The 26,026-nt window shown below is 40.9% G+C and overlaps 1 protein-coding gene across 1 annotated transcript in view; it reads right to left on the reverse strand.

The window, feature by feature from the left end:
- Positions 1-26,026, reverse strand: part of LOC122515794 — a 164,562-nt gene that overhangs the window by 69,150 nt on the left and 69,386 nt on the right. The window contains exons 3-4 of the mRNA XM_043633252.1: positions 24,929-24,991; positions 2,573-2,831 (exon numbers count right to left, since the gene is read on the reverse strand). Of these exons, the coding sequence (XP_043489187.1) occupies positions 2,573-2,831; positions 24,929-24,991 (322 nt within the window). The remainder of the gene's footprint in view (positions 1-2,572; positions 2,832-24,928; positions 24,992-26,026) is intronic.

Raw genomic sequence — 26,026 nt, forward strand, 5'->3', positions numbered from 1 at the left:
CGCGTGTCTATGCTCACCGCCGGAAGAAATCGCTTCGAACGTTCTACCGATAGATGACAAATCCATTTGTATTACGAAAAATCGCATGACGATATATATCTATCGAGTGGATAGATATTTATTCGAAAATTAAACGAGATTTATCCTTATCAAATCTTTCCAAGAAAATAAAGTTGTCCCATTTCTTTGGAATTTCTATCGAACAAACAACATTTTTCGCGTAGGACAAATAAAATTCAAAGACCCGAGAAGAAATAAGTGCGATCGCGATCGGAAATCGTTTTCAATACCTACCGCTGCTTCTATAGAGAAGATTTGATAGGATATTGTAGAGCACGCGATAGAGAGTATGGTGCAAGGGAAAATTTACAATTACAAAGTCAATGCAAAATGCATCAGTGCGGTTATAAATGGAATACGCTTAAGGTGTTGGTGGGAAGTAAACGCGTGCACGTTTCTCTGCCTTTGATCTTTTTCCGTTTAATCCCGATGAAAAAGCGTCAAGATCGACAATAAAAGGACGATGTCAGATACACGGGTCACTACTTGTTTGCTTTCAGGAAACGCGCGCGTTCTTCATTACTTTCGATCTACCACAAGAGGGAGAGCGTTGGTTACGCCTCTAGTATCATTTTTTCCGCGGAATTCGCGTTGGAAATCGCATGGATATTAACAAATGTATTCTCGTTAAACGAGCAACTCTGTTGAATAGGAAAAGGAGAATCCGATACGTTTTAACGCGTTATATCCGTATATTATTTCAATGTAAAGATCTAGAATTAGTATTTTCCTCTCGAGCGGAAGGAAGGTAAGGTAAAGTTGAAGGTGAAGGAGGGAAATTAGTGACTCGACCGCTCGTGAAACGTAAACGGCTTTAACGAAGAACAAGAGCAAGTTCGTGCGCGCGCATAGTCGTCGGGGTTTAAGCTTTGCGTTTTACGTCCTTCCCTCTCTATCTCTCTCTCCCCATCCCCCACCCCAAAAAACATAGAGATTCATCTGCAGCTTTTCCGCGAGACTCTCGGCTAGCGTTGCACATTCCGAGCATCGAGCTTCACCCTTATTCCTTTTACGGATAGTGGAAACCGACGATGCGAACGACGCCGGTGGTGATGATGGTAATAGCGATAAGGTCGATGCTGGGACTTTGCGTTCGACTTGCGCACACGTAGCCGGGTCTACGAGTCCTTCAACCCGTTCTTAAGTACGTGACACCAGGATAATGGCCCTAATGTCTCGGGAACTACGGCTGAACCGTGCTCGTTTGAGAACAGCCTTTACAAAATGAGATGCGATCGAGCAAGGATTATAACCGCTATGTATTTCTCTCCTTGTTAAACTGTTCCTGGAAAATCATATAAAAACTATGGAAAAAAAAACAATAAAAATTTTCTACGAGTATAAGTAGAGCAACGAAAAATATAACGAGTTCGATTCGATTATTGCGTCGTCCAAGTTGGAATTATTTGACGGTAAAGAACAAGGAGGACGAAAGGTGAGCGAGGCTAGTTAGATCCGATCGAAAAAAAAATGGTAAAAAGAAGAGTAGGTCTTTTGTTAAAGGCGTAGCTAAAGAGGGAAAGAAAGAAAGAAAGAAAGAGAACGAAGCTACGAAAAGAACAAACGATTGTCCCGCGTTGGAAAACGGCCAAAACGTTCACCTTTCCCCCTCTCGGAATCTTCGACTCGCGGCAGTTTAAGTTTCCACAGTTTCCAAGTTATAACGAGAATTGCTTCCTCCGCAAAGTTTTCTACATAAGAAGTTTCGTATGTGCATACCCCTTCCTCTTCTTTCTGTCTCTCTCTAATTTCTCTTTCTTTTTTCATTTTTTTTTTTTCTTTACTTATTTCTTTCCTACTCTCATCTGGTTTACTCCGAAAGAATCCGATCGAACGGAGAGGAGCACGTGGACATTTTCTTTTCGCAACTTCGTTGATATTTATGCTCGAGTAGTAGGATAAAAATTGAAATAGGACATCTAGGTTGGTACATTCCTTCGCGCTCCGAGTATGACAATTCCGTCTAAGATCGAGCCATTGAAATCTCGTTGGACTTCGTACCGAGCAAGCCGCAAGATCTCATCGAGACCTTAAAAGAATACGATGCGAGACCAAAAGGAGAGAAGAGGAAGGGGTCTCACTTGGAAGACTCGCCCTTGGCAATGCTGTTGCGAAGGATAGCAAAACAAAAAAAGAAAGAAAGGAAGAAAGAAATGAGGTAGTTGAGAGAAAGTTATGGAAATAAATCCGGGATTTATCGTAGCAAATGCTAGAGCCAGATCGTCGCTGGTTTTGCTCCGACAAATCGTCCGGAAGTTAACGCTCGATCGTCCTCCTCCGATTTGTTCCGCGAGGAAGAATTCGCTTTCGGTAGATTTGATTGTTAGACTAAAGTTGAAAATGGTCGCAACTAGTTAAAATGAGCAATCCGCGTTAGTCCGTATATTATATTACGAATGTATATATATATATATATATTTATATAAGCAAGGGAAGCAAGAAGCACTCGGATAATCGGATATATTTAGCGATTACTGTCTTTCGAGTTGAGCGAAGAGAGAGAGACTCTCACCTGCGGCAGCCGCCCCTAGCCTCAGGACCGCATCGCCTTGAAGGGAGATGGAAAGGGTGGCAGTGTCCTCGAGACGAGCGAGCACCTCCTCCGGTATGTCCTCCGGTTCGCGGAGGCGGAGGGTGACTTCGCCCCCGCCTCCAGCAGCCTGGCCGCCACCACCGCCGGGACTCGTTAACGACGAGTACATGAACACGGACCCGTATCCATGTAAGGATTGCAGTGGCAGCCTAACGCCGCCCACCTCCCCGACCGGACCCTGAAACACACACACAAACCTCTCCGTCACTTCGAACTTCGTCTTCTCTCTTCCTTTCGTTTTTTGCTCTTCGATAAAGTTCGACTCGAGGGACGCAAAGAAAAGAAAGAAGAAAGAAGAGAAAGAAGAAATCGATCCAAAGACGCGCGTCATATTAAATTTAGGAGCGCGCAGTTTCCTCGGTCAGTGCTATTCTCCCGGGTACGGGAAAGGGAAAAAATAAAGGAGGGAAAGGCCGCTGCCTTCTTCCTTTACGAGCGGAAATATTTTCCCAATTTCGCTGTCCATGCAAATTTCAATTCGCAAACGTCAATATTTGCTGAATCGGGAGGAAAAAGGATTCCGATGTACCGGCGCGCACTTTTATCCCACCTACGAACGTTGCTGCGTTTGCCTAACTTTTCTAAGTATATTCTTCCTTTTGTTCTCTTTATTATAAAAGAGGACAAATGGAATTTATCGGTTTCCTAAGTCAATTCGTTCGACGGAAAAAGAGGCTGGGACTTTTACCCGATAGGTGTTGACGCCGATCAATTTCTCGTATAGTATAGTAGAGTTTTACCGAAAATGGAAATCCTCCTAGTTATAGTTGGTTGAAATAGCCGATCGTTAATACTCGCGGCGCACTCTCGTCTTAAAAAAAAACAAATTTCCAGGGCGCGCATATATCGCATCTATTAATGCGGCGGCGGCGGCGGCGGCAGCGGCGTAAAGCATAAATGTGAATCGTATTACAAAGATCTTCGAGAGCATCTGCGAGCGCACTCCTAGCCCTTTTATCCCTGTGCCGTTTATCGACGCATATTCTCGACCCTGCTCAACTATACGTAACTCAAATTGAATTCGATAAATCGAGAAATCATCGTTGAGCAAAGTCACCGATCGATATCTCAAGGTACTTTAAAGTCCTACGCAAATACGTGCTTTAATATAGCAGAGAAAATGTTAATCGATACCGGTACTTAGAACTGGACATTGAATTTTCAAGAACCACGGCACATCCGTGCTCTCTATTATTTACGTAAATTGATTCGTACGACCGACTATTTCTGCGTCACGTATTCGCTGCAGACTGCATCGGCCGGAACGTAGAGGAAGAGAACTGGAGGGAATGGGAAGGACGTCGTCGAGTCCTATGCCACGATGAGAGTAATTTATTTTAATGGTCATTTTCGTAATGGCCCTTTGAACATAGCGCATGACCACCTCTGAATAAACCACGTATACTGCCCTCTGCACCCTCTCTTTCCCTTTACCTTTCTCTTTTCCTTTTCCTTTCTCTTTCTTTTTGCGCGAAATGCACGACTCTCTGCCAGAGAATGCACGATAACAGTACCATTCGCGAAATAACACCTGCTACCGGAAACAATGGCCCGCGTTTCTACGCTCTTCCTCTTTCTAGTCGCGACGGTCGAGCGAACGAGTAAACCCTAGCCCTTTTTTCCTCCTTTTGTTACGCTACCATTTCGCGGTATTGTCCTATATAATTGTGGACTCGGCCGCTTTGTTCCAGCCATGCCAAGAAAGTGATATTTTCAGAATCTTTAGATCGTCTCGCAAGAAAATCTTCGTCTCTTCGTCTCTTCGTCTTTTCTTTCATTTGTTAGAAAACAACTTCTGAAGTACCAGGAGTCTACTGCTACTACTATTGCTACTACTACACTGCTACTACTACCACTACCACTACCCCTACCCCTACTAGTACTATGCCGAACGATTTACCTGTTGTTTCGCGATGCCTCTCTTTTAAAGAGCAAAAGCAAACAGTACGTGACTCGATCGAAAAAGGGAAAACGATTCGCGTAGATTGACTATTTTGGAGAATTAATGACGAAGGCGTGAAAATGCTTACGAGGTGGGTGTAGGATGTTGTTGGTAGAGAAAGATAGAAGAGAAAGTAAAAGGGAAGAGGACGAGAAGGATGACGCGTGGTAAAACGTGAAAAGAGTTTTCTTCGTTGCTCTCTGGCTCTCTTTGTATATTGGACGCATTCTCGAAGCATTCTCGCCACTCGAAAAATTGACGCATCGTATATAGAGGGATACGATCGAGTTTTCCTCTTTCTTCTCTCGCGTATCTTTGAGTCGGCACGAATTTATCAACGCAAACACCGCCTAAAATTCTTTTCCTAGTTACAATTTTGTTTTAATATAAAAACCTCTACCCTTTCTACCTTCTACGATCTACCTAACGATCGTACGCGAGATCGTACACATTGCATACTTATATACATACTGACTTGCGTACATATGTAAATAAGTATGCACTGGTAAAACGCGAAAGGTCCATGGTTATTGCATATTACGCGAGCGATCTCCACCGACTGGAAAAAAGAAATATGTAAGTAAAGGAAACAAACTCGCTCGACCGCATAATGAAGTTAATGCAATCACGATGTATTTTTTTTCTTCCGTTTTTTTTCCTTCTTAATTAAACAAGCAGCCCGGACAGAGATCACGGAAACCGAAAGGAGATGCTTTTCCTTACTAATTTATTTCGTTGTACTTGCAAAGCGAGTCTATGTATAAAGTAAGTTGTATTTTGAAAACGATAGATGACTACGATAGTATTGGGCAATAATAACGATAAGAAAAAAGCTGGAGTCTAGAAAAATATAAAGGATGGCTATCGCGAAGAGCGAAGAATGAAGAGAAAGGGCGGACACCGTTGATGGAAAGAGAAGGATGATGACTGTACAATCAGGCTACGACCATAAAACATTTTCCAAAGCGTATAAAACGCAGGCGGGGGTGCACGTGCAGCCGTCGGGGGAAAAGCTGTCAGGCTCGTGCGAACGTTGCCTGATGAATTATTGTTGCAAAAGCGGACGGCAGAATTGCGCGAAAGCACCGGTGAACGTTGCTCTCTGAATCGTGCCGAACGTATTGTTTACTGGATACCTGGATACCATTGTTCGCATTAGTCCGCTTATATGTATGTATTTAGGTATGCGTTATATAATATATATATATATGGTTGCGTTATTTTGTGAAATCCGTTAATTTGTGAAATGACTAATTAAACTCTCAAATAACTATACTGACCTGTTTAAATATGAAAGAAGACAGAATTACGTACTTTAATTTGGTAATATATGAATTTGCGAGAGGCGAGTAGTTAACGCACGAAATTGAGATTTGATCCGTAGAATAAAAGCAGACTTTAAAGACGGATCAAATATCGATCTCATATTTGTGAATTATAAAATCTAGAGTTTCCACGCTATCTTAACGCTACGCATACACATATGCACATACACGTGTTTATTCTCCAGTAGTAGTACACGCACTCGCATACAAATGCATTTATTTGCATAGCAACAAAACACGCACGCGTATACGCGAAATAAATCTGATACTACCTAATATCGTTGTTACTTTTTTCCGACGATCGAATAAGACTAACAATAAATATGAAAAAAGTTACGAACATCAATGTGTTTACAAGTTTGACAAAGAGATTTTGAAAAGAATAAAAACGACAATAATCGAATGCTTTCACCGCCCGAGGGTTAACGTACGTATAAACAAAACATTGTATGACCGAGAAACCGTTGTTTAGATGAATTTAACTTCTACCCATCCTTCCTCTTCTCAGTTGTCATTCTTTTCTGCTTTCGACGAGACATGTTTGGACGTGTTCCTATTACATAGGTATTATACATTTATATTATACATTTTTTTACCGCATTGCTCGCAATGTTTTATATCCTCTTTCTTAACGGTGCTTTCTCTTATTAATAATATTTCAATAATTATTCACGTTAGATGTATTTTGTCTTCTATACGATGCTAATGTATGTACAAGAGCCTTTTTCTTATTTCTTGGTCGCAAATTTGACACATCAAATAAGTGCTCGTTGCTTATCGAGAATGAAAATGGCATGGAAATTCGAAATAGAATATATGTAGATGGTATTTGTCAGACGCAATAATCAATAAATATGTGGGTGGAAAAAGTTTGCTTAGGTTAGATTGGTAGGAATCAATTAAAAATTGACTGCGTGACTTGGAATCGTGCACACCCTCGTTTAAGCTACATTCACCCTCGAAACAAGCGAGCGAGCGAGCTTGGCAACCCCACGGGAATCGCGTAATTACGACACTGTCTCCCGTTTTACCAGACATCCGTATCGGACGAAGAAGAAACGTTTCTCTCTTTGCTTCTGTACCTTCTCCGATCCTTCTCCCACCACTCCCCAATTCGCTCGCATTTATTACCTTTTACGAATAATCAAGCGATCGTCATATGCGTAACCATCGAAGGTACAATATTTGCATTGTTTTTTCGTTCGATTAGCGAATAAAAGTATCATCTAGAACATTGCTTTTTTAATTAGTCGCGAGGGACTCGTATATTACTACGGCGAACTAAATAATCGCGTTATCTCTACATGTGAATCTCAATCTGTCTCGTGGCGCGCGTCACTGAAATTCGAACGAGGAACAAGAATAATTATAGCGGATAGACTCGATGGAAAAAGATGATCAACAAGGAAAGTTCCAATGTCTACAAAACTTTTAGATCAAAGTCTGTTTTATTTAATGTCAGATTAATTAAACGACGTTTCTCTTTTCACATAATTTTGTCAAGATTGATACTAATATTACGGAGGAAAAAAAAACTCTACTCGAATGGATGTAGACATATCATTTTTTCGAGCAGTAATAGCATGTAACGGTCTTTCGTTGATCCTACGGTTGACCCTCGAAAAATGCTTTCAAAATGTCAACTCTATGCTATCATCGTGATCGAAGAAGAAAGAAAAATAATAAGGAGAAAAAATAAAAAAAAAAAATGAAATAGGGAAAAAATAAAAGAAAGAATGAAAGAGCGAAGAGAAAAGAAGTGTAAGAAAGAAAATACAGTCGTCCTTATTTTTTTCACCCTTCTACGTAGAAAGTTGTCCGTTCTCCATTGGAATAACGCCCGGGCTGCATATAATAAAACGGGTCGCCTTTTATGAAAACGGTTTCCCCCTCGAGCGCTTTTCTTTCATTTTTGACGTAATTACGCGGAGTGTCGTCAGAAAAGGAAGAAAAAAGAAGTAAGGAGGACAGCATAAAAAGTAAAAAAAAAGAGAGAAGGGGAGAGGATAAAGGAAAAAAGTGGAAAAATATGGAAAAAAATGGAAAAAAATGGAGAAAAAGAGAGTAGGCGTATACGAGGGCGTAGCAATCGTTACTAGGTTCGATCTATTACTCTATTTCGTCGATTATTATTTAGTTGTCGCTAGTCTTTGTCTCGACGCGAGCTACTCAACGTTAGGTAAACGACGAGGAAGCAAGCTCGGCTATTTATTCGTTTGGCTACTCCGAACCTCTTTCGCGAAGACATTCGGGTAACACGAATCAGGACGTTTAATCGTTGCTCGAGGTTTAATTCTATTTCTTTGTTTTTTCATGAAAAGCTAAGAAACGAATTTCTATTAACAAGATAAACTCGCTGATTACGAGTAAACTCGTAATCCTCCTTACATGTAGAAAGTTTTCCTTGGTACATATAACATCGGATATACCATGTTAACGAAGCAACGATCGACGAACTTTCCTTTCGTCAAAGCATCTCTACTTTCGTTACTCCTTAACGAGCTTTATTTTTGATCCTTCCTAAATAGCAAGGAAACGAATCATTTGCGCACACTTTTACATCAAACGAACGGCTAAATAGTCCTTTGTAGCAGTGGCCGTTGTGTTGGCGAAGCTTTGAAGATCGTGTTGCCGGTGCTCCAATGGAGTTTTATGAACGATGGGCTTATATAGGGATGTAACACGTGCCTTGCCGTTAGTAATATACGAGCGAGTTAGTCGAGTTGAAGAGGGACACCGCGTTGCTATTTCGCATCGCACGTGCAAGAGAGACGTTGTTTTCGTGCATTCACCGTTTAAATTGCATAATTAGATTTACCTACCAAATTTGTTCTTATCTTTCCTCGATAACCAACGTTAACTAATTTTCTATCGAATCTAATCTCTTTATACTTGTATTACTCAGCTTCTATAAATTCATATATTACCTAGTTGAAGTATGCAATATCGTCTTGTTTCATATTTAAACAGGTCAGTATAGTTATTTCTGGGTTTAGCTAGTCATTTCGGGAACGACGAATTTCACACTTTAACGCTATATATATACTAACTATAAACTCTAAGGCTATATATATTATACATAGAGCACTCATACGAACGTGTATCTAGATATAGATCTCGTGTATCTCGAGAAATGAAAGAGGGAATGGAATAGACGGAGAAAGAAAGACAAAAACTCGATAAAAAGGGCGGACGAGTGACGTCTACGCAAAAGTAAGAGTCTCGAGAAATAGGGTCCCGAAGAAGCGATCTATCATACATCCCTGTTTCTCTTTCGCGGTCGTAAACAAGGAAACGAGAAAACGCATTCGCCCTGAGAGTGAGATATCTATAGAGAGAAAGAGAAAAAGAGAAAATACGAAAGAGCTAGTTCACGGTCCGAAAATAGAATCTCGCGTGGACTCTTAAAGGGAAAGAAAAATATCGAGAAAAGTATAGTAAGTCGTTCGAAAGCTATCATTATTTACGCTACTTCGATGGTGTTTCCTCGAAAACTCTATCAGCAATACCAACTTGTAGAAGAAAAGTTAATAACGAAGATCGTTGACGGAACCGGAAGCGGAAAGATGCACTATGTAGCGTAGACTACATTTCTTCTTTCTATGATACAAACGTTAACCAAATCCGGTCATTAAATTAGTCTTCCGGCGACATTTCTCCCTTACGTCCTTTCTCTCAGTGCATTCTATTATTCCTTTGGAAACACCCATTAAATTGATATCGCGCAGCGACTCTTCTCTTTCTTTTCTCCTTTCTTAAAAATTCAATTTTTCTTTTACAGTTGGATACCGAGATCGCAAGAGTCTGTTCATCAAAACGGAAAGAGAAATACGAAACCCAGCTCGGCCACGATCCAACGACAAAAGCAAAGGACGATGCCGGTGATATTGTCAAAACTTTATTGTCAACCGTAACGCCGTCGACTTGCACTTTTTTATCATCATATTGTATAATAAAATTCAGAAGAATGTTCCTGTAAAACCGAGCACTGTCCCAGTTTTACTCGAAGTAACATAATATCGTGGTATGCAAAAACACGAAAATGTCGTAAAGCAGATACTCCAAACGAATTGAGTCGCATCGAGTCTCGGAAGTATCTCACGAATCGGGAAAAATTGAAATTCTTAAGAATTTGGAGAATTAATTTTTTTTAAAGAAGATCGCGATATCGGATTGTTACTTTCGAAGCATTTTCCAATTTCATTATGCGAAATAAAAAAGTGACAAAACATATGATATGAGGGAAAAATAATGCACCTTATAATTAGCGATTGGTTAGAGTTATTCGATGCATCAAGTTACGTCCTACGATCTATAACGGATATGTTTCAGACTGTTTACTCGATATCGTTCGAAAGGGGAACAAAGAAATCGCGTAGTACAACGTTAGATCTTTCGCACATAGATATGTCTTTTTGATGAAAATAATCAATATATTTTTGATTATATATCATGTAGCTACTAAACTAAAGCAAACTATTTATAAAGAAAATAGTGCAGAACGTTTGATAGAAATTGAGAGAAAGAAAGGAAAGGACCGCTTTTATCGTCTAACGAGACGCCCTCGCGACGTTGTATAAGCACCTTAGACCCTACTTCTCCCTTCTTCTCTACTCCTTATTAACTCCATTTTCTTCCATTGAACTTGTACACGCGCTGCGCAAGACTTCACGGGTAATTAATTTGGTTTCGCAATTTCTCTTTAGCGAAGAAATTCTTGTAATTTACGTTCGTTTTCCTTCTTTCTTAATCACCCTTTCTACTTAATCGTTTTCTTCCCATCTCTTTCTTTCGAGATATAAAATCGTTATAGCCAATTTCCTACTGATTCCATCGAATAAAAAAAGCAAGATATGTTCTACTCGTTCCTTATTAAGATCGATTGTTCGACGGTTAGATCCTATGGTTAAAATTATAATAAGAAACACGTACAACTACCAAGAGGAAAACCAAGTTGACGAGACATCGATTTTTTCTAAATTCTACGCAGTTGTAGGAATCCATAAGGATCATACACTGGTGCGAGCAGGATAGAAATCATATATTCTTGATATTCTCCGCGTTTCTTATTGTTTAAATATTAAATAGGGCCGAATTTCGTAACAGTACTTAACTATAATAGAATTTCTTTGGAATCTTGCAAGTGGAAAAATAAAAAATGTAAAAATAATTGTACACACTAGTAGATATCTACGTATGTAGGTTGAGAGATGAAAAGCCGATGAAGGAAACGAACGAACGAATGGAAAAGCAAAACTGTGCACGATGGGTAGGGGTCAAGTGGCAAATATTAGTACGAAAACTAGTATTGCCGAGCTTACGAGAGCTTCGCAACGAAAGCTGCTTAAACGCCCCGACCACCACCCCCTATTTCCTTCTCTCTCTCTCTCTCTCGCTCTCTTTCCTTTTCTCGTTTTTTCGTTTGCTCCACCTTTATCCATCTCCCTTTCGGAACGATCGATTGGGATCCGACCTCAACAAACTTCGTATACCTCCCGTATTTTCTTCTATTTCTAAGCTTCAAATTTCCAACGTTTGCACGCTGCAAAGAATTCGTTGCATTAGATGATACGAGTAATCGGAATTTCTACAATTACGAACAAGAAGAATATCATTTATACATCTTTGTTTCTATTTCTATAGCAATTTTAATACGAGCTTAGTGACAACGCGGAAAGCACTCTGGCTTGAAAAATAACATTCGGGTAAAGTATAGAACGCCTCCGCGAACGTGGAAACGCGATTTTTCTCCCATTCGCCTTGACCGTTATTAACGACTTTTGAAAATCTCCTTAAAATGTTATTAAGCTTAGAGAAAATCTATTGTTTTACATATTTTTGGGGCGCATCGAATAGTTTTCAGGAGTATTAGAAAGTTGTAGGTCGAGGCGTAACTTTTTCATTTCCTTCTCTCTTCCGCAAACGTTCCCGCAAGCGTTCCGTCATCTACTCTGTGCGAGTTTGTGCGTATACGTGGATCGTGTCACGTACCTTTCCCGTGGTGGAATATCTTTCGTACGTGAGGCACTTCGAGGAACATAGGTATATTCTAGCTTTCTCTCTCTCTCTCTCTCTCTCTCTATCCCACCCTTCCTCCTCATTTTTCTCTGAATTCAAAGAACGTGCGCGCAAGGACGAGAAAAAGGATCGAGCGAGCCAAAAACGAAAGTAAGAAAGGAAAAAGGAAAAGGTGCCGAGCTGTTCCGACTAAACGATGAAAAATGTCGCGAAAGCGGTGGGTTGGTTCAGTGGTAACGACGCCGGTAAAAACAAAAAGGCAAACCGCGATAAGGCGCTCGCAGAATATTTTCAACTTAATTACCCTCGCTACTACTAGCGAGTTACCTTCCTTCTTGGTAGAACGGAAGAAATATGAAGTCGAAATATGTCAGGTAAACGCAGGGCCGTACACGCGCGAGAAGCTTTAGAGGCAAATGCTCACGTCCCATGTCATTTCCATTAGCGAAGCATGCAAACGAACCTAGAGATAGAAACGCGTGAGCGAGCTCTGGGACGATATCCGCTTAACGTCATTGTCGACAGGATAAGGAAACGCGCGTGAAAAGACGCGTGTTCAAAATCAAAGTGAGAGAGAGAGAGAGAGGGTCGGGTCGACTAATGGGATTCGTGTGTTACACGAACGAAAGCGTCTCCTCCGTATACGGAAAACAGGGAGAAAGTAGCGACATCGACATCGGGAACAACGAGTACGTATCGGATGCCTTAGAATTTCGTTAATTCAGCAGGGATATGGGGTTTCTAGATGGAGAGGGTGAGTACGCCGGTTTTCCAAGCACAATCATTCATATTTAACGGGCCATTTGATGGATTGTGCTCCGTAACGGAGCAGCAGAAATACCGAAAGAGAAGAAGGAAGAGGAAGCGAAGGGGGAAATGGAGGTACCACCGGCTTAAGGTTCCCGCCGAGAGGTCGAAAACCGGGTCCTACGGGATGATACTGCATCAGTCACCTCCATCTTCTTACGCTTCCTTTTCCAACGACTAAACGTTTTCGCGCAGAAATATTTAACTCCAGGATGGCAAATTGCGCTTCGGGCCTTTGGTCAACGAACTCTCGCATCTACTATTTCACCGGGTTTTGCGGGCAAACCAAGGCGCGACGGGAGTTTATACGAACCTCCCTCAGGACCTCCCTCAGATAAGATATAATTCACGCGAGCTACCGATCGAGCTGCGTATAAACAACCCAGAGGTTTCTTAAAATACGGGATATTCTCGATCAACGAAAATGATATAATTCTCCCTTTATTAAATAAATACGCAAAGATTAAAAGAGAGTCGTTTTTCTTCCTAACGATTCTTCCAAGGCGAATGTTTTTGGATGAATGGGAAAAAAGTAAGAGTACAAAGAACGATTGATATAGTAAAAGTTGACGATAAAATCAGAATTGGATATTTTGACGAGAATGCCGCAGGAGAAAAGGAAGAAATATACGTGATGAATTCGGGGCGACGAGTGCAAAACATCGCGGATGGATAAACGGGCTTTTGGACTGTGGCCAAAAGGACTCCCCCGCAGCGGGCTCTCGGTTCCTTTTCAACCGAGCCTGCCGTTATAACAGTTAATTTGCGTAATGGTGTGTTTAAAATCCGCAGTTCGGTATAGAAAAGAGCAACCTACCTTCTCTCTACCTTTTTCCCGCGCGCACTCTCTCTCTCTCTCTCGCGCGTGTACATCAGTTTCCACGGTAGCGACAAAAATTTCCATCGTACGGCAAACGCCCGGAGGATCGACGTCGCCTGCGGCATTTGGTCGCAAGGGGCGTTGACCTTTTTCCACGAATAGGAATTTTCAAGCGGTCGGATAACGCGTTTCGTGGCCATTGCTACGATCGATACAAAATTCCAATAATTTCTGATTCTCTCACCTTTGATTCTTATTCGCTCGAATCTCGGCTGATATATAGTATATTCAAACAAAGGTAGGTAGCTAAGTTGCCAAAGGCACATCTATCATTCCCCCTAGCTACTCCTTGAGATTCGTTAATCATCTTCCAAAACCCGTACAACGCGAGAGGAGAACCGGTCTCGAGCTAACTTTAGCACTGTTATCGTTCAAAACTTGTTAACATTCCGTCCAGGAAAAGAGGATGGGCCACTAGCTGAACGAGCTTTTCTCCCCAAATGATAAGGAGAGAAAGGACGTAGAAATATCGTGAAATGCGCGCGGCATCGCTCGCTCCTTCGCCGCGGTCTTCGATGCGGGCTTATTTTCCGCATAAAGATTTGCCTTGCCGACTCGACGACGCTTTCCTTCGGCAAGTCCTCGAGAAATGGAACAACGGAAAATGCTTGTACTATTAACGCGAGTACTATTAACAAATTTTCGGTTAGTCTTTCTTTTTCGCTCTCTTACATTAGAGCAAAAAACATTAGCAAAGAATACGCCATCTGTCTGTCTTTAGCCTCGTCTATCGCGCTTAATCTCTTTTTCCTCTCATTATAGTTGGTACTTTGATCGCAACGAATTCACCCTCGGGATATCGTAGAGGAAAGGTATTCGGTAACACGCAAGAACTAGAGGATGCGGAAGATAGGGAAGACGCGAATACTCGCTATACGCGAGACTTCCAGAAGGCTCAAATTGCAAAGGGAAATGCTTCGTATTCTATTAAAGGTAGGACGACTCGTAGAGAGAAGACTTAGCGCTCGATGTTACTCGAGAATGCTTATCTCCTCTTTCTCTTTCTACACTGTTTCTACGAGTGTACTTGTTCCGTTATAGACGAGGATTAGTTACACGAAACCGTTTCCTTCCGAGCAACGTATTTACGTTCCTTACGAAAACGACTAGTCTTTGCGGATCGATCTTTTCCTTATTTTGTTAAACGCGTGAAGCGAAAGTCGAAACTTTCTTATTTGCGCGTTCGATCCTTCGATATTAAAATGAACAATGGAACGTATAGTTTTGTAGTATTGAGAAATACCAATGGAAAATACGAGACATTATAAAACAATTAAGTAATTTACCTAATGTCGAAAGAACGTAAAAAGATTATTCGACGTTCGCGTTGATGCGCGGATCTCGAAGTTATTTTTTATCGAAAGAAAAATGTAAAAGAAAATTTCGCAATAGCACCTCGCGATAAGATGCAACATCGCGCGTTACTCTACTTTACGGTCAACGGAGGCAGAATCGATTAGGAGCGTCTCATTGTTATTCCAGAGTGGTGTACGCTTTATCTTTTCGCACGATTTGACGAAAAGTACCTTTTCTCGACGGAAACTTCGCTGAAATAAAATCTTTTATTATATTTGTCCGCAAATTCGAGATCTCCTCATCCGCGGTATCGCGAAACGTTCGCTATACCGGATCGAAGACGTGGTACAGCGATTTTGATCAATGTTGCTTTATACATTTAAGCGCGATTTTATTCGAGTATCTCGCTTCCACTCTGCTACTCGTCAAACTTAACAGAAGGAACAAAGATATATTGCGAAATCGAACGCGTAACGGGAGCGTATATCTGTCTACGTGACTCTGAAAAATTATGGCTATTTTGCCGGGCGGCCATTATCATATATTTACGCCCGTTGTCGACTTTGTGGCAATAACTCTCCGTGTATTCGACGCTAGCTAAATCATCCGCGTTATTTAACGTGACCAATAAAATGGGTTCATCTCTCGTCGGATCTTGTCTCGACGTCATCGATCATTGACATCAAATAACGACGCGTAGATAGATATTACGCGAGAGATTAAGTCTTAGCTTTCAAGTTTAGCGCTGAATACGAAAAAAGAAAATGACAACAATGGAGCCATTAGCCGTATAGACGGGTGGTCGAATAAATCGTAGCTTCGCTTTTGTCGGTTGATATCAATCGAACGAATTATCGGAGAAAAAGGAAAGACGAGAGATGGAAATAAAGACAATATAAAAGAAATAGGAAGCGTATACGCTTTGGATCGTCACCCTAGCAACGTGTTTAACTTAAATGCGAGACGCGGGAACAAGACGTTTAAGCGTCTAGACGCTAAACGGATAGACAGCTGCTTTATATTCCTCGGATGAATTTTATTATTACCCACAGAGTTTTCCAAAGAAAAACAACGAACTTTGGAACGCGAGCTTGACTAATATAAGTCACCGTAAAAAGCGTCGATTCTATTCGAGGAATCGAACTTGAGAAGAATGCGAAATCAACGGAAGAGATTATTTTCCCGACGTATTTTCCATATATAGCGAATGAAAAGTGGAGGGTACTCGTAATAGAGAGAGAGAGAGAGAGAAATATAAAGCACTTTACGGCCATATGTCTGCGATGGTAGCGATAGAGGGGCGAGCGAAGTGTAGACAGTCGGACAAAATACCTTGGTAAAGCACGTATTTAAACGGTCATTGGCCTGGCATATAGGGAAGGTACAAAAGCAGAGATGTGGAGGTCGAAACCAAGTTGGTGGTGCTGCTGCTGCATATCGCCTGCTGCTACTGCCTCCATTGGACTAGCAAACCTGCTGAAACTGTTCCAGAAACTCGAACGGAGATGAGCAGAGTGGGCTGCATACGCGACCTGCCTTTCCGCGAACAAATTCCTCCTACGTGTTCCGAATTGTCAAAAGCTCGAAGTCTTCTCTTGCCACTGCATCCATACTCGTTTCTTCTCTCTCTCTCTCTCTCTCCATCTCTCTATCTTTCCACCAGTAGTTTCGGATCCGTGCAGTACGTTATAGGTGACTAGATGAATGCTACTAGACATTGCATAAACTATACGCAAATTCTCGTTCTTTTTTCTTGTCGGTAATACGACTATGTAATATCGAGCAATACGGTAGGGAAAATTATACGCCGATGAAAATAGAAACGTTAACGATAAGAGAAAAAAGTGGATTTCTTGGAACCGATCGATGGAAAAAAAGAAAGACGAAACTACTTCTCGATCTCGTTTGCGGTTCCATCCTAGTATTTCTTATTTTTCTTACACGTCCATAACGCGAAAAGCTACCCTTCGTACTCTCTACAAGGTAAATAGAGCATATTTCTTCTGGAAATGACAGGAAATTCAATAATCCTTTCGCAACAAGAGTCGAAGCGATAGGAAACAGAGAGATAAAAAGAGAGAAAAAGAGTAGAGTGTAGCAAATGAAGAGACGAGATCGTTCGAGGCAAAGAATGAAAGGAATAGAGGGAAAAACAGAAGGAAAAAGAGAAGGAAAAATAGAAGAAGGCTATCGCGTTGAAGCAATCGACTCGATAGAAGTACGATACGTTTCCGAATAAACTATCGAAATTTCTCGAAGTTTCCCATCATCGGCACATATTTCGCATTATCGTGCTTTTCCAAGATCATCCCTTTAAAGCTAGATACGTTCCGCGAAATAATACTCGCGCAACTATGTACCATCGTGAAATTTCCTACGAATTCAATGGAAGCGAGGAGAATACAAAAAATGCTTAAGGTTTTGCCGTAAGACGATGGATTTGAAAATCGTGAAAGATTTCCAGTCCTTCGCAAAGATCGGCATTTCTTTTCCGTTTGTATCTGCGATGAAAGTATTCGATGCTCTCCCGCGTACTTTTGTCGGGTCGCTTTCGATTCGAGAAAAATCTAGAATAGAGGAAGGAAGAAAGAATAACGCTAGGAGTAAGAGAATGAAGAAGAAGCACGCCCCGACCAATCGCGTCGCGAGAATAAAAATCTCATATATGTAAAAATATTCAATCGACGGTCGCCCTCCTTTCGTTCTTTTCCATGGTCTGTTACCTTCTATGTTCTCGGCTTTCTTTCTTGTGGATTGCCTTGAAAAGAAAGAAAATCCTTCTTTCTTCTCTCTCTCTCTCTCTCGATATTCCGTTGAACGTTAGCTCGCAACTTCTTTTTGTCGCGTCGTCGGCTGCACTTTTTTTTTTTTGGCTTTTGACTCCGCGCGACAAACGTGATTTCTCGTCTCTACCGCGTTTGTCCAAGCATAACGCTTTATTACGTCGAAGGGGTAGAGGGCTAAAAAAAAGAAGCACCAAGGACAAATTGGCTGCTCTCCCTTTACCCGTTCCGATCTCTCGGAGTCCCTTCGGACCTTTCAACTTTTCCCCGATTCGCATGCATGAGCGAGGACGACCGCGTTATATTACGGATATGTTGGACGCATTTCCATGATCGTTTCGAATTTGGCTTGGATTGGAAAAAAGTCGCTGTCCGCGAAAACCCATTAACTTCTCGAAGAAGTAGGAAGAAGGGAATCGTTCACCGTTCACCGTTCCTTTCACCGATGATAGGAGCTATTTTGACGATAGATTTCGTCAAATAAAATGACCATGTCGATAAATATCGTATTGCCGATCGAGGCAAGCTAAGTGCTCGGATTTTCTTCGTAATTCATACCTACTTCGATAATTGGAAGTAACTTTATACTACGGGACGGATGGTAAATAAAACGATATAGAAACACGTCGATGTGGCACGTGCGAGCTAGTTTTCGCGCCATTAATTACACCGACAGATAATTACATTTTCGCTATGTTTCGCGTGAAACGGTTCTGCGGAGGTTGCTCCATCGGTCACTCAATTTACGCGCTATTTCGTATCCTTTCTCTCTCTCTCTCTCTCTCTTTCATTCGACGTAGGTCGGATAAGTCGATCGGGTTTTAATTTCTCGACTTTACGCTTTTTTCATCTCTCTCTCTCTCTCGATGGAAGATTTCGAATTGTTTCTAATTCTGACATTCGTTGCGATAGAGGGGGTAATAATTGAAACTCGTACTCGGGACCGGACCGTAGATACGTAACTTAATAATCTCGGAACAAATACGGCTTCATCATTAATTATCATTGGAAATCCGAGTTTAAAATTGTCGAGAGGCTGCGCCGATATTGGCTGATATTGTGTGTTGAGCAAATACACTCGGCAAATATGGGATATACGCGCGGTGCACGGCACGGAGCTCTCGTAAGCGAAGCTCGCGAAACGTTTTTGCTACCAAAATCTCAATCTCTCTCTCTCTCTTTCTGCGAAAACGGACCTTTGAAATCACGGATAAAGCTTCCTCGTATGCTCGAATATAATTTATCTCTCGCCGTATATACGCGTGTGCATATGTTCGTACACGCGTAATAAGTACGTGGATGCTATATACGATTCTCGTTCGACAAAATTATTCGCTTCTCACGTTCGCAAAAGTTTAAAAGTAAAAGTTACTCTCCGATTAGAAATGATTCGTCTTCTCGTATCGCGACTCTTTTGCAAATCGATCGATCCTCGCTAGAAAAAAGCTCCATCGTTTTCGAAGATCGACAAATGAAAAAACAAAATAGAGAGAACATAATTTCCTTCTTTTTTGTTTTATCATAGCCTACAATTGTTATGGAAATGATTAAATCGTCGCCCCGCTCGCTCTTGCGATCTCTTCATTTGACAATGAGAATAGAAAGAGATGGCGAAAAGTGAATTTTCAACTATGTTTAGTTAGTTCATCGTAAAAAAAATCTGAACGACGGTTCTCTTTTCTAGAACATGCAGGAAGCACTTTAAATACGTGACAGGGTATTCCGACGAGAGCAGGGTTACGGCGAGACGACATCCGATGGTAGTCTCCTTGATGTAACGCTCGAATAAATTTGAATAAAGATTTGGACAGCGCTCAAAGATAGACACTGATTTACGTCTTGAACGGTATATTATTATTACGAGCGCCAGCCTACGAAGCGCCCGAGACAATTTCCCGGCGATGCCAAAACCGTCGTCGACGACGAAACGCTTGGAAATCCTTATTTAATGGATAAAGCTCCAAGCTAAATCTTCCGCTGTATTGTTTCACTTACATCGGAAAAGACGCGCCGTGATCAACGGACAAGAAAACAAATAAAAACCGACCTATGGCGCGTTCTCTAATTTTCTTAATTGCGCCAATAAAATCGAGCAATAAGAAGAGTCGTCTAAAATACAAGCAAAGAATTTATTATATACAAAATTAGCAATTAATTCAGATATGTTTTGAATATTAATTCTTCATTAAGCATCTATAAATAAGAATTTAAATTCATTGACCATTTCATGTAATTTAAAAGCATTTTCCGTATCGAACATTTTGAAACGATACTCTCCTCGACGATCAATTACTTTTACGAAGACTTACTCCATAAAAAGTCGATTAATCTTTTAAAAAGACCATCATCGATCTAAAGTTAAGACGTGAATAAATGCGGGTCTACGATAACGCGATACGACGTCATATACAGGTGCCCGATGAACGCCTAGGCGGAACAGTCCAAACATTTCCACGATTTCTTTTCCTTCTAGTCCTCGATCACCTACCCAAATAAATTTCCCTTTCGAGATCTTGATATGCCTCGACCATATCTAATTCGAATGACGATTCGTCATCGGTGTAATATAACGGTGAGGGTTAACGCGTTGCGATGCAAATCACTGATTACAAATTAAAATTGTTTTCGAAGCATGACTGAACGAAAAAGAGAAAAAGAAAAAGAACAAGCGAGAAGAGAAAAACAAAAGGGGTTTGCAATTTCATTATAGAAAATTTAAATTCAAATTTGGCGAAATGCAGAGAGAAAGATTACATTGCTCGCAAGCATTTGTGCGGATAGACGCGTGGACGAGGGAGCGCGTGTGCGACCACGGAAAATTATAAGGCATGAAAAATGCAAAATGCAAATACCGAACAGCAGCGACGTTCGTGAAAATGAGCAAAAAGAACGAATGAAATATCCGACATACGTTAGACGAAATACGCGATACGCCAAGATGCGTAACTTGTCCGTGTTATTTTACCTATATTCCTTTTCTTGTAATGTAACTATCAACGTACGGGTGCATCAAGCGTAGCTGCTCGTGACAAGTCAAATGTAGTTCATATGTAACTCGACGTAGATATGCAAATATATACATGGAAATAGAAGAGAAGGAAAGTAACAACACGAAAAAGCGCAATAATACTCTATGTAAGAAAGCGTCCTTTCTTTTCCTTTTTCCTATTTCTCATGTATGTAGTTAGAAACGACAGATGTCTTCAACGAAGCGCAGTCGATAGCAGGTAGAATGTTTTTACTCGTTCGCGCGTGGTGCGTTACAACTTTAATTAGTTATTATATCCGCATATTCCATAAGACTATAATGAAGAAGAAAAGGCAGATAAGTCTAAATTGTTGAACTTTCTCGCGCGCCATGAAACGGATAGAGAAAAAAGGTAGTCGCGTAATCGCGCGAATCGTTTTCGAAGAACGTAGGTGGTGACACGTGTCTCTACCGATGATGGCACACGCTAGCACGATAAGCCATTGTTCCGAGGAATTTGAAACGCGTGCTGATGCGGTGCAAGCTGTGGCGTGGCGACTGGAAAGTGGCTTATCGTGTTGGACGATCGCGAAAATGCCAAACGAAAGGGTAGAATGGGCGCGCGAGTACAGAAGCGAGAGAAGGAATGCGCTAACATCAAACTCGACCCACTAATGGAGCTTCCACGTTTAAAACGTACCCACGAATGACGTTGCATGCTCGTTTCTTCTCCCTCTATCTATTCAAGTCTGCGTCTGCAAAAAAATAACTTGTTACGCGTTTGTCGACTTTAATATACAGTCTTTCGTTTACTGGAATCCTGACAAACCCCCTACGCCAATTACCCTTCTTTCCCTCTTGCCGAGCACACATCTCAGTCTCATAGCTTATCGTAGCGCTAGCAATTCTTAAGCTCATTTCCTAGTAACGGCTTCGCAGCCCGATCAAAAATCGACCAAACTATTTATCGTATATTTTTCACTTTGAAGATATTTATTATCTTATTGGATAAATATATCGCTATTATGTAATAATCGATATATCGTTTCGTCTTATTTTCTCATATAGCCAATGATATCTTTATAGTCGTTCGAACGACGAAAAGAAAGCATATGTCATCGAGGAAACTATAGTTGATACGAAAGAAACAATGACGCTTACATATCGAATCGTAAATGGATTCAGAAAGAACGAAGCGAGTCGTCTGCTGTTGACAAGTACCCTTTAGAAAGAAAAAAGTCGTTCTATGATCGTAAGAAATTGACTCGGAGGAAAGACGATTCTCGAGAAGTATAGTATAGAAGACGGGAAAGTTAGGAAACAGGGAAAATGTTACGTGGTAAACAGCTACGAGAACGATAGTGGAAAGACATCGTGCGGGGACAGTTGTTTTGGCCAAGCTTATTTTCCGGACAAACGGTCTCGAGGACTTCGCTTATACTTCGAGAATCGACTTATATTCTTTCTCTTTTCAACAAAACAAAGTAAAAACGAAATAGTCTCCCACTTTCGAGTCCCATACTCTAGGAAAAATAATTTACCGAAAATATCTGATCTCGCATCGCGATACAAGCTATCGTATGATTTGTTCTTAGCGTAGATGCGAATTTCTCATCATTTAAAATTATTTTTCTCTTACGATTAAAAATGTTCTTCTTCGATTCAATTAATATCGATTAGAAAGTCGAATAATCCTAAAATAGATATCCGTGTATTAGAATTTTGTATTAAAAAAATTAGGCTTTTCGGTAATCTATTCGCGATATATCTTTTTTCTCGAATCGAACTTCTACCGAAGACAATCGCCTATTGCGATTTGTAAATAAATCGTAGACGTCTAGAGACAGTCTCCCTCTAAGCATTTTCAAAGCATTACCGAACTCGATAGCAACGGTATGTATATAAGTATGTATTTGTGTATGCGCGTTACGTATGCACGTATACGTGTACGTTAAAACAACGTGCTCGCACGCGATGTATATTTTTGTAACGATCTTCGCGAGTATTCGGTATTAATCACCACAGTCCATCTTCTTTCTCGCATCGCTGGGAGAACAACGACAAAGAAGAACCAATCCAAATAACTAACGACACCATTTCTCTATCGTTTATATTTTTTTATTAGCAACGATTATTTTTGCCCGACTCGAAAATGTAATACCTCTTCGTTCGATTTAAAAATTCATCTCGTTAAGCGTGGTCCAGATTCATCGTACCGTAATATCGAAGTGGAGACGAACTTTCGAATGCTTACAGCTTATCACACCTGTGCTCGTCCCATGGTACCACGAGTCTGATATCGAGAGAATCGATACCAATCTATTTATCTCTCGTGCTTTCTCTCTCTCACTCCCCATCAAGTCTACTTCATTTTCAAACCATCCACCTACGATTTGGATCTAGAAAATTCGTTTACCGCATCGCTGTTCCCAACGTGCACCTATAATTTACACATCCATTATATTTGACTTTTTCTTGAAAAAACAGCTCATCGAATGCGCAGCTTTTACGAGCTACTAAGCTCCATCTTTGACGCTGACTCAAACCCTCGTAAAATTCACCGTTAGGTAAGAACAAGAAGGAGACGAAGAGAGAGAAAGAGAGAGAAAGGTTAAAAAGCTCAAACGGTTTGGTTGGCAGTCAGAATTCTCGGAGTCAACGCATGCTCGCGAATAAATATTTAACAAGCGCATAGACGTCCACGCAGTTCAATCGAATTTATCCATTTAATTGAATTTTCCTAGCGTTCAAAGATGTAGGAAGCATCGTTTCGAATAAATATAGTAATATAATAATATACGATAAAAGAATGTGTGTACTTGATGTTACATCGATCTTTTCTTTCAAATCAAAACTTGAGATACGAAACTCGGAAAGAAAGAAGAAAATTTCGGAATGCTGACGATAGTCGTGCGTGTTGGTCTCTCTCGTTTTCTCTTTTCTTCTCGCAACTTGCGTAACACGCACGCACGCGACGCTGGCTGACCCACATGCACGATCTTTATTTAAACTTGTTTCCACTTCGTCGTCGTTTACTATTCGTGACCACTCTTCCGTCGGTGAGTCATTATTCCTCGAAGTAAATCGTTCAAAATGGATAGAAAAGACGTAAGGTATTTTTTTCTTTTCTTCAAAAAACCTATTCAGGTAAACAGGTATTTACTTCTTAATTAAAGTCGATTGATCGACACGATATTCCATAAAATATAGCCACTTTCATAGATATGTATTTATGTCCTTCCTCTCTCTCTCTCTTTATTTAGCATAAGTTTACATACTAAAACGTAACAGCACTTTAGCAGATTGTGACGTTTCCGGCAAGAAAAATATTGAATCTTTTCGGTTTTCCCTCTAATATTGCTATCTCTCTGAAGAATGTCACGGAAGAGAAATACATCAAAAATTATAGTAATTTCTTTAGGAGCAATCCGAGCGTGAAGGGGTAGAATCGTTTTCTTGCGAGTATTGTGGTAGTGGAAAGAAAAAAAGGAGTAAAAAATTGACGTGTGTGCGGGAAAAGAGAAAAGTCTCCCTCGTATAGCACGTCTGAACAGACACAAATACCTGAATCATCCCGCGGGAAAAGTCGCATTTCGAAGGCGTGAAAATCATGAATTTACAGTGTCGCTTCTATGTTTTACTCCCAGGAGAAAGCGTTTCTCGACAACGTTGACTCGACGACGTTAAGTTCGAAGGAAAACCCTATTGAAATTCGTTGTACAAGATATCAATTTGTTTTATTCGTTAGAATTACATAGTCCGTGTAATCATTTTCGTTTGTACGTGCGCTCGCCGCATTTTACTATTGCTCTCTCGGAAAGTCATTAATCAAATTCTGTCGAACGATAAATAAGAAGAAAAAGAGTATATTATTTTTCGCTTTGATCCATTTAGTCGTTGACGCGTTTGTAAGATACCGCGAAGGAAAAGTTGGGCTGGGTATTAAGGGATTATTAAGAAACGCAAGCTCGCGCTCTCATAAGCACCTTTTACGGCGAGCAATTACCTACATATTTGATGGCCTCGAGCTTCGAGCAGAAGCAAACGCATTACCGTCACACCCTTTTACCGGCTTTCCTTCCACGCGACCGAATTATTTCCTACGCGTAATTTTCAATAATACTTATTTCTCAAAGAGCTATAGATGTAATCTCGTTAAAAGACGGAACACGGACTTTGTTGAAAAAAGAAATAAAAGTTGGACGCGAATGAATGGAGGACCAGTTTCACCGATAAACGTCATTGACTGCACTTACCGAGTTAATGGCCGTCATGTTGCTAACTCGAGTTGGATCTGTATCCACTAGCACGCTGTCACTCTGCAACAAAAACGATTACGTGTCAGGCTGATGATACAAGGATCGATTCTCTTATTAGGATGTAATTATAATGGAACGGCGTTGCGTCTAAAGATATAGGGAAATCGGTGTTTGCATTTGATTGCACTTGCGATAGTCGTCGATAATTTGTTTTATATTTGAAAAGTTGTATGCTTTGACTGTCAGAGAAATAGGTATTGTATTTGATATTGGAGAGTCGGTCAGAAATTATCGAGATGGAAATTTTCAGTTCGCCGCGCGTCGGAAACGACGTTCGTAGTAGGTCCCGAGAATCACTCGAGCGTGTTTTCGAAAGGACGCCGAGACAAGAGGAAAAGAAAAAGCGAAAGAAGAAACGGTAGAAAGACGGTGGTGCGTCGGTGGTGGTTGCGGTGTCGCTGGCGGAGAACCATATAGAATCAAGGCGAAAGAGCCAACGTGCAAATGTCGTTCTGAACTTTGATCGTAAACCATCAACGGATTTCTCGGCTAGGTGGAGCGTCCATCTTGAATGTCTGCCAAATCGGTTATGCGCGAATACATTTCCGTGTCAAATTTTCAACAAGGTTAATGGGTATCGTGGAAATGGCCCGAAATCGTGGCCCGAAATCGTGGCCCGAATTTTGGGCACAATAACGAATACGAAAAAGGGAAAGTTGCGAGAGTTCATTGCAGCCACACTGTATCCACGTTTCTTCGCAAACGAACGGAAACATATATGTTTAAAAATAAATTCAGTTATTCTTGTCTTATTGTATAATATAAATCATAGCATCGTTTGAGTCAATTTCTACAAATAGAAATATCCGACGTTCATAGAAACTCGACGAATTTTTACACGGATTGATTGATACACGACGGTTCTAATGACATTTCTAAAGTATAAAGTCGTTCGTGAAGTAGGAAGACGGTCAAAGTCAAAAGCTAAAGTGAAACGAGAAAGGCGTTCTACTGTAAATTACGAGTTTCAGGTAATTTACGAGAATACGATGCTACTCGCGAAATCGCGTCGCCAGACACTTGTCATCGAGGAAT

The sequence above is a fragment of the Polistes fuscatus genome, unplaced genomic scaffold (assembly GCF_010416935.1).
Source record: "Polistes fuscatus isolate 324 unplaced genomic scaffold, CU_Pfus_HIC Scaffold1, whole genome shotgun sequence".
Lineage (NCBI taxonomy): Eukaryota > Metazoa > Arthropoda > Insecta > Hymenoptera > Vespidae > Polistes > Polistes fuscatus.